Source organism: Henckelia pumila, chromosome 4 (genome assembly GCF_033568475.1).
Source record: "Henckelia pumila isolate YLH828 chromosome 4, ASM3356847v2, whole genome shotgun sequence".
NCBI classification, from domain to species: Eukaryota; Viridiplantae; Streptophyta; class Magnoliopsida; order Lamiales; family Gesneriaceae; genus Henckelia; species Henckelia pumila.
The window spans coordinates 20,023,673-20,033,059 of NC_133123.1; the positions used below are offsets into that span (position 1 = coordinate 20,023,673).

The 9,387-nt window shown below is 37.2% G+C and overlaps 1 protein-coding gene across 1 annotated transcript; it reads left to right on the forward strand.

Annotated features, from left to right (window-relative positions):
- Window positions 1-5,572: 5,572 nt before the first annotated feature.
- Window positions 5,573-8,837, forward strand: LOC140863285 (uncharacterized). The gene is made up of 2 exons (XM_073266598.1): window positions 5,573-5,836; window positions 7,137-8,837. Exons 1-2 carry the CDS (start codon window positions 5,732-5,734, stop codon window positions 8,391-8,393), a joined length of 1,362 nt encoding a protein of 453 aa, XP_073122699.1. The 5' UTR covers window positions 5,573-5,731; the 3' UTR covers window positions 8,394-8,837.
- The last annotated feature ends 550 nt before the right edge of the window (window positions 8,838-9,387 follow it).

Consider the following 9,387-nt stretch of genomic DNA (forward strand, 5'->3'; position numbering starts at 1 on the left):
CTACTTTTAAAGATGGAATAAATTCACACATAGATATCGTAGTATGCGATAAAAGAATGGGGAATATACAAGATGCGGTTCTAGGAACTATCTCGGAAAATTTATGTGCAGAAAAAATTGTGGGAGTTATTTATCCAAGAATAGCCTACAATTTAGCTGATAGAGATTTTTGTCGAGCCTTGACTTTACATAAAAACTTCAAGGAAAAAAGACTAATGAAGGAAGGTAATAGACCATATTCTATTACGTATCAAATTTCATATTCTCTTTCTAATACTCACCATTCTGAATTATTTATTAGAAATGAGTTAATTGAAATTCCAGAGATCTTTGGGAAAGTTGCTCAAGCAATATACCCAGAAAGAATCGAGTTTCCTTTAATTCAGAAAACAGACATTCAAATTCAAGACAGGTCGGTTCTAATAAGAGACCTTAAAATAGAACCTCAAAGGTTATCTTTCCAAGGAGACAGAATGACAAGCAGGATATGGGACAAATCTCCTATTCAAGAAATTCCAGCAGAAGAAAAAGAGTTTTCTATAATAGGAAAACTTAGATCTCCAGAAGGATGGAAAAAAGTGAAAATAGTATTCGAAATTACAAGTCATCGGAACATGTTCCCTTGTAACTCGATTTACTATTTGGAACAACGGGAAAAAGGAACTTACCAAGGAGTGATAAATATTGGAGAATTGGAAGTTCAAATCTGGGGAATTCCAGGAAAAGAAATGAATCAACTCATTCTTGGTCTAGAATTCCTGGAGGACCATAAACCATGGAAACGCCTTGAAAATGGAATAGAGTTCATGACAAAAGAAAAGACTTGGAGGATTCAATAAGAATTCTATGAAATGAAAAACCAAGAGAATTGGATAAGGGACAATCCCTTAATCAGATTCGAGAACTCTGTTCACAAACAGAGGAAGAAGCAACAATTGAAATTAGTAAGTCATGAACATGATTTACTAGAACGCATTGAAGAAGTAGAAAGGAGTAACCATACTCTACCTTCTGAGGCCTTAGGAAAACTAAAGATAAATAGTCTTAATCGGATTACTGAGTTACAACACAGTCTGTTAAAAATGGCGGGGCCATTTAGTAATCCCTTTAAAAAATGACAACAAGTTCTTTCTCCATATACATTCCGATGGGGATGTTATATGAACAATATAAGGCTGAGTATTTTGCAGCTTATATTGACTCAGGAGAAAGAATTTGTACAGCAAAAAGAGGAGTCTTTCCTGAAGAATGTGAAGAAGAATTGCCAAAAATTGCTGGACAAGATTTCTCTCGAAGAATTTTAATCTTTGCAAAGGAATAAAACAAGCAAAGATCCTTATGGGAGGTGCAGGACAAACACCTTGGTACAAGGTAAAAACACCACCAATCTATTTCCATGATACAGGAGCTGATATCCTGTTAGGAAATAACTTCTTACAAATGTTTAAGAAGTACACACAAGACAATGAGTCAAGAAGACTTATGTTCACTACAATTTGTGATCATAAAATTATCGTTCAAAGACTCAAGGTTGATTTTTATCGACAATTGCCGATAATATTTCGCAGCCAGCGTGGTGATAACGGACAACTTCTTCACCCAAAAATGAAAGATCCAAGAAGGTTTGGAGAAACCATGTTGAAAATAACAACAGAACAAGAACTCCAAACAGAGGATATGGAGCTTCTCAAGGTAACTCTAAATCACAGATATATAGAGTTAGAGAATAAAGTATCCCTTGAAGATGTCAAAAAAAGGGTCAAAGAAAGTTACAACGAGCATCCTTTGGCATGGTGGGATAGAAATCAACTCAAAGTCAGTCTTACTCTAAAGGAAGGCAAAGAGTATGAATTCGTCAGATATAAGCCTATCCCGATGAACATAACAGATCAAAGGGATATGAGAATGATTATCAAGGAACATTTGGACCTTGGTTTAATCAAAGAAGGAGTTTCACCATATGCAGCCCAGGTTTTCTGGTTAGAAACCATGGTGAAATAAAAAAGGGAAACCCAGGCTAGTTATTAACTACCAAGGTATTAATAAAATCCTGTAGTTTGATGGGTACTTCATACCGAGTAGAGAACACCTAATTAGCTGTGTACGAAATGCTAGAGTGTTCTCAAAATTTGATTTTAAGTTTGGATTTTACCAGATTCGAATGGAAGAAGGAAGTAAGAAATTCCACTATATTTGGGAAGTTATGCCTATGAGATTGGCTAATGCACCCCAGATATTTCAAAGAAAGATGGGTAACCTTTTTAAAGATTATTTCAACTTTTTGTTTGTTTATATTGATGATATTCTTATAGCATCAAAAAACATAGACGGACATGTTAAACACTTAGAGATTTTCTCTAAAATTTGTAAACAAGAAGGGCTGGTCTTATCTGAAAATAAAGCAGTCATAGCAATAAGAAAAATTGAATTCCTTGGTATTGAGATTGATGAAACTGGAATAATTCTGCAACCCCATATTGTGGAAAAGGTAAAGAATTTTCCAGATAAACTCAAAAACGTAAAACAACTCCAGAGTTTTCTTGGAGTAGTTAATTTTGCAGGGATGTTCATTAAAAACCTTGCAATGTACAGAAAGGTGTTCAGTCCTTTGTTAAAAAAGGATGCTAGGTTTATATGGATCGATGATCATACTAAAGGGGTAAACCAATTAAAAGAGATATGTAAGAATCTCCCAAAAATGGCTATACCCGTAGATAAATATGATCTGGTATTATTTACGGATGCCAGTGACGATTGGTGGGCAGCAGTCCTTACCAAGATCACTCCAGATGGGGAAATACCATGCAGATACTGTAGCGGTCTTTTTTCAAGAATCAGAGGCCATCAGATGGCATATCAACGAAAAGGAATTTTATGCAGTTAAAAGGACTTTTGAAAAATGACCATTATTTTTACTTGCTGAAAAATTCACCCTGAAGGTTGATAACACCCAGGTAAAAGCTTTTCTAAGAAATAAAATTGAATCTAAACCTGAGAAAGCTAGGTTATTAAGATGACAAGCATTATGTCAAAATTATATTTTGATATTGTTATTATTAAATCTCATGAAAATATTCTTGCAGATTTCTTAACAAGAGATGGAAGGCAGTGACGTGGATTCCATCATGAAAATGCAGAGACATCTCAGGGAACCCTTGAGTTGCTTCAAACCGAGTTCAACCAGTTAGCCATTCATGCTGAAATGGCCGGCATGTTACAACAAGCTGATCGGATCAAAGTATCTAATAGAATTACAGGATGTATGCAATTCAAACACAACTATGGGCTGCTATTCAAGGGCCAATTGTGAAGGCTATAGAGAAACCATTGGTTTCTCATAAACAAGATATGATAAAATCATTGGTTTTACAAAAACAAGAAATACAACCATCGGTTGGAAAACAAGATGTTGAGGAAGCTAAAACTCAAGAAACAAGTGCTAATCTATCATCAGCTTTTGATGATCTGGATGAAGCAACAATTGATGAGGTTTTTTCATCAAGTCAACCCTCAGCCTCTGGGGTAAAAGAGGAAGAGATCAATCTTAGACCCAACACTGACAAGGGCAAATCTAAGATCGATACTAACCCAGCTATTATTTCTCCATTTCAGGTCTATCAACAAAGGTGGGAGAAATTAAGTACAAGAAGTGAAATTAATCCTAACACTTGTAGGGTTGATGTGGCAGGGATATATCCAAGAGTTTGGCTAAAAAACAATGTCAATCCTAAGGATGTAAAGCTCTGGTATGAATTTGGAGCCTTGGCCTCAGTTTATACAACGTCACCAAGCTTCCCGGAGATATAAAAGTTACCGAAATGGATTCAGGAAGCAGTCCAAGAAACATGGGCAAATAACGATCATTTTTCCAGAGGAGATGTGCTTGAATTATACTTTTTTAGTGCAGCTCCAGAACCAACAGTGAAAGGATCACACGAACCCTTTCATTTCATCAAGCTAAGGAGACCTGATATAAATAGTCATAAATTTATCAAGGATCCTAAAACTGAAGAAATACCCTTAGTGTCCACTTTCGGGAAAAATGAGATCTCAACCAGAAGGGCATGGGGTATTTGGGTCTGTCTTACTGAGATGGACAAAGTCAAGTTTCCATTTAAATTTTATTAAAATTCTGTGAATGGATCGTTCCTGTTAAACACAATGACAGGAAAAACTACAGCCTTTGCGGAAGAACTCTTTGAAAAGAAGAGAAATCTTTTGTGGAACAACAAGCTGCCGGGGAGTAAAGAAACTCGCCGAAAATTTTGTAACATGACTCATATTGGACGATGGTCAGAGAATATCTGCCCAGAATGCCCAAATCAGAAGGAGCCAGAATTTGAAAAAACCTTTACACCCCAAACGGATCGAAAGAATTTTTTCGAGACAAGCAAAGGTGGACAAGGACCACTGAAGATGCGTTTTCACAGGGGCCTACTTCAAAAGCAAAAGATGCCCCGACAACAATAAAACACGCATGTGAGGAGAATAAAGTCAAAAGAAAGTGGCAGGCATGTGATTCCTCCACTAGTAAAAGATGTCATCAATAATGGCATAAAGAAATACAAGACAGCTGTAAGATTTCCTGAAGTTTCTCGGTGAAACGAGTGAAATCTCAGCTATAAATACAAGCGTTCAAGGAAGCTGAAGATATCGATCATTCCCTTCAGTTTTCTTACAAATAAATTGTTGTAATATTTCTCTTTCTATTGTATTAAGTTTCTTATGTATTTCAAGAACAAGGCTACTATGAGTAGCTAAACAAGTCGTCTTCTCCTCTTCAAAGGAGTTGATTTATGTAATAATATTATTATGTCTGAATAAATTTCCTAAATCTTTTGTTCTTTCATGTTCATATTTTATAATTAAATTTATATACCATACGCCTTAAGGTAAAAAATGAATTAAGGCTGTACTGGGTGTCGTTGAAGGAGCTTGTGCAGAAACCATCTGTTGTGATTGCGTGGTTGGAGTGTGAGGAGCACTTCGTAAAACTCGGCAGGTATGACCCGACGACATTATGGTCAAAGAGGTATTTAAATTTAATTTATCTTACTGAAGCATGTTGGATCCTAATCTGGAGTATATTGGCTGGAAAACTTGCGTAACTAATAGTCTTGCATGGTCGAGATTGGTTCGATAAGTATAACAAAGCCACGTACAAAGGATTAGTTTTAATTATATTTTAATTCAAATATGAGGACTACTAAGGAGTAAAAATAAAGAAAATGATGGGTAGGGAGTTAGTGAAGAGTTTAAAATAATTTGCCCTTAATTTAACTATGACATGAGTAAAATGTTAATATCACACTTTAGTCTATCCTATTAACCAATTATATAATCGGATCCAACAAATACCTTCATTCTGAGTTTTGTTAAAGTATCGAATCATCCAACGGATTCCGAGACATCGTGCCATTGGTATTGAATGCACGTGAATAAGTGGCACGAGACTTCCTTCATGCCATTTCGACCATGTACAGAAATGTAATTTTACTAATTTCCCTAATAATAATCATTATTATATAAGGGACAACCTCTTTTTAAGTCATTGCCGTGTTTGACCTCCGAATCAATCTATACTTACACACATACATACACACATCTACATTTTTCTCGATATATTTCATTTGATTTTTGTTTTGTTTTTGTTGGATGAATATGTGAAATATTTGAGCTCCGCAAATCGAAAGTTCTTCGAGTGAAATTTGTGTGATCGATCTGGTCAACAATGAGAAGAGGAGTGGTGAATGGAACGGATGCGATAGAGACGATAAGCGCCGCCGCCACTGCGGTCGCTTCTCTGGAGAATCGCGTTCCTCAAGCTTCGTTTCAGGTGTGGAGAGTTTATCTTGATTTAAGATATTTGGTGATCTTTTTTTTTTTGTGTGTTTCTCCGTGGAAAAGGTTGATGATTCAATCGTTTTATACTGTGTTCGTGTTGAAAGCTACTTCGTGATTATTCGTTTACCTTTGACTTTTTTTGTTGTGTTTTGATTGTGGTGCTTTAGAATTCGCTTGGTTGAGTGTTTAATGCTCGTTTCAGTTCCTGGTTTTTTTTTACTGGATTAGAGATCTGATGATTAAGCTTTATGATTTGTAGTTGCTGTTGAAAAGTTTGAATTTTATGATTTTAGGCACGCAAATTGTTGAGAACGTCGATATTTTGACATGAACCGGATTTGGTGTGAAGGAAATTTTAGAATATCTTAAGAAATTTCGGAACGTTCCTGGTCATCTGTTATTGGAGTTTCTTGATAGGAGAAATGGTTTCAAAATTATACCGAGTTTGTAAGATTTGTTATCAGTTGGGAAAGAATGCAGAAACAGAATTCATGTTTCTCTACTGAGATAGCTGTTTAATTTATAATACGCACACAAAATGACAAAGGAATGTTGATCACAGTGGTCACCTGTTTTGTTGTGGGTTGGTTGCTAGTCTGGATCTTACCATATCACATTCAATGTTTGCTTTAATTAAATTCTGTATCTGCTAGGATAAACCTGACACAGGAGCACAACTCATGGTACATGTAGAGTTTCTGGCCATGGATTGTTGAATATTTTAACTTCTTGTGAAGCTGCAGAATTTTTGAATAATTTGTAATTAGAGTTTTTTAATTCTTAGACTTCAATACTGACTTTAGACTCTGTATCATGATGTAGCCCCAGTGGTGCTCTTATTTTTTTCTATTCTACCACTCTTTGAGGTTACAAGGAAACTCAAAAGTACACTTGTGGGCAAAACTGAATTTACTTGTTTACCTAACTCTGGTTTTAGCAATAGTAGTTGATTTGTTTTGAGCTGCTATGTCTAATTGCCGATGTGCACTCTAATTTGACAAAGGGGGGAAGTTTCTTCAGTGTGGTTGTGGCCTGTGGGCACTGTTAGTTGTTGCCTTGTATTTTGTCTTTAATTTTTACTAACATGGAACGATAATACTAAATTCTGGGTGAATTTCTGAATCTTGCGTAAATTTTCCACTTTGGACTTAAAGAAGATGCTGTCCATATGTTTATTTTTTTAACGGTCTAGTGCTGTAAACTTTTGAGGACTTCATTTTTCTTAAATCGGATTAATTTCTGTAATGCGATTCTCATTCTCATGTAATGGGATTTGTCCTATGTTAATGTAGAAAAGAAGGTGGGGAAGCTGCTGGAGCCTTTATTGGTGTTTTGGATCGCAAAAGAATAGCCATCGAATTGGACATGCAGTTCTAGTTCCTGAAAGTGCAGCTGCAGGAGCAGATGCTTCCGTACCTGGACATCCATCCCAGCCTCCTTCCATAGTACTGCCTTTTGCTGCTCCACCTTCATCTCCGGCATCATATCTTCCTTCAGAACCACCTTCTGCAACTCAGTCACCAACTGGTTTATTATCTCTCACTTCTGCCTCTGCAAACATATATTCTCCTGGTGGCCCTGCTTCAATTTTTGCTATTGGCCCTTATGCTCATGAGACCCAGTTAGTCTCACCTCCAGTCTTCTCAACCTTCACCACTGAACCATCAACTGCACCCTATACTCCTCCCCCAGAATCAGTCCACTTGACCGTGCCTTCCTCTCCTGAGGTGCCTTTTGCTCGGCTTCTCGAACCTAACCTCCACCATGGTGAAAGTGATCAAAGATACCCTTTATCCCAGTATGAATTTCAATCCTATCAGCTTCAGCCTGGCAGTCCAGTCAGCCATTTGATCTCTCCTTGCTCGGGCATCTCTGGTTCGGGCACCGCATCACCTTTCCCTGATTGTGAGTTTGCCAGTGGACATCCCTTTTTCCTTGAGTTCAGAACTGGAAATCCACCTAAACTTTTAGACCTTGACAAGATTCTTCGTGGATGGGAATCACGCCAAGGATCAGGTGCAGTGACTCCAGATGCTTCTGGTGCTACATCTTGTGAGCCTTGCCTTATGAAGCGCCAAGACTCAGATGTTGCCTCTCTTCCAGATACACATAATGGATCGATAAAAGATGATACCGTGGTTGAGCACAGAGTTTCTTTTGAGATACCAGCCGAAGAAGTTTTTCATCGTGTGGAAAAAGAGCCAATGACCTCACCCAAAGCCGTAGCAGTGTCTGTTGTGGATGTAGAACACAGAGGAGAAGAAAACTCATTACAATGCACTGATGAACCTGGTGATTCAGCTGGAGAAACTATCGTTGGCATCTCTGAGAATTCTCAGACCAACAGTGAGAATGGACCGCAGCATGAAAAAACCCGAACAATTACTCTTGGATCAGCCAAAGAGTTCAAATTTGACAATATAGATGGACACTGCGATGAACCGGTAGTTGGGTCTGACTGGTGGGCGAATGAGAAGATTCTTGGTGAGGAGGGAACGTCATTGAATGACTGGTCTTTCTTCCCAATGGTGCAGACCGGTGTCAGTTAGCTGCAGCAAGCAAACACGATAGAAGGTATTGCTCATATAAAGTTAGAACACATCCGGTGAATACTTGCTATATTTTGAGCTTAAGTGACACTGGCAAATGGGATATTTAGCTATTCACGTTTGCAGGACTGATTGTTACTGAAGGCCGTTTTTTGCTCACTTCCCGACCTGACCCAAAATAGACAGTGAATTATTTAGGTTACTGACCATACTTCAATACCCAGAACGGAAACTTCTTGGCGTATATGTATTTTATTTTTTTGTTAAGTCAGATAATTTGATATAGCTAGAACTGTTTCAGTTTCAAGGTACTGCCGTAATGGCAATGTTGTAGAATTCAGACGATAATCGCGCCAGTCAAGCTTGGTGATGTATGATGTAAAGCTTGTTTTTTGCTAGCTTTAGTGCATCTTTTCTATGTTCATAAAATTTTGAGCAACTCAATTTGCATTTTGTTTTGTTGACAATTTTGTGCAGTTACTTAGCATCTGCTGTCTCGTTAACTAATTCTTAGGGGACTAGGACTTGTTAGCCTTTTATCGACTCTTCGTTTTTTAAGATTCTCGGCGCGAAGAGCTATGATGTTTTATGATCACGTATCATCGGTTTACGTACCCCGACCTTCCTCTAACTCCAGATTGGAGCTGGCATTGGAGAGTGAACTCACAATAAAGATGAGTTGATTTTTCATGAATATTGGTTCTGGTTGTTTTTATTCTTTTCATTGTGATATTTTAAAGAGTGGATTTTCATAATATCACCTTTTCCTATCATTTGTTGTCTTAGATTGTGTATGAGAATGGAGGATCAATAACGCTCTCAAACTTGTAATTCGGATTACAAAATATAAATTTTGACGAAAGACTATGGGTGTGTTTACTTGGCTTGATAACCATATGATGAGTTTATTAATCCAATCTAATCCATTGTTTACTTACAAAAAATCATTTTTTTTTTTCAAATTTCAAGGCCGGTAATTATACATTGATTTCAT

Coding starts and splice junctions, on each gene's coding strand:
- LOC140863285 (XM_073266598.1), top strand. CDS start 5,732: ATGAGAAGAGGAGTGGTGAATGGAACGGATGCGATAGAGACGATAAGC. Junction 5,837..7,136: donor TTCCTCAAGCTTCGTTTCAG/GTGTGGAGAGTT, acceptor ATGTTAATGTAG/AAAAGAAGGTGGGGAAGCTG.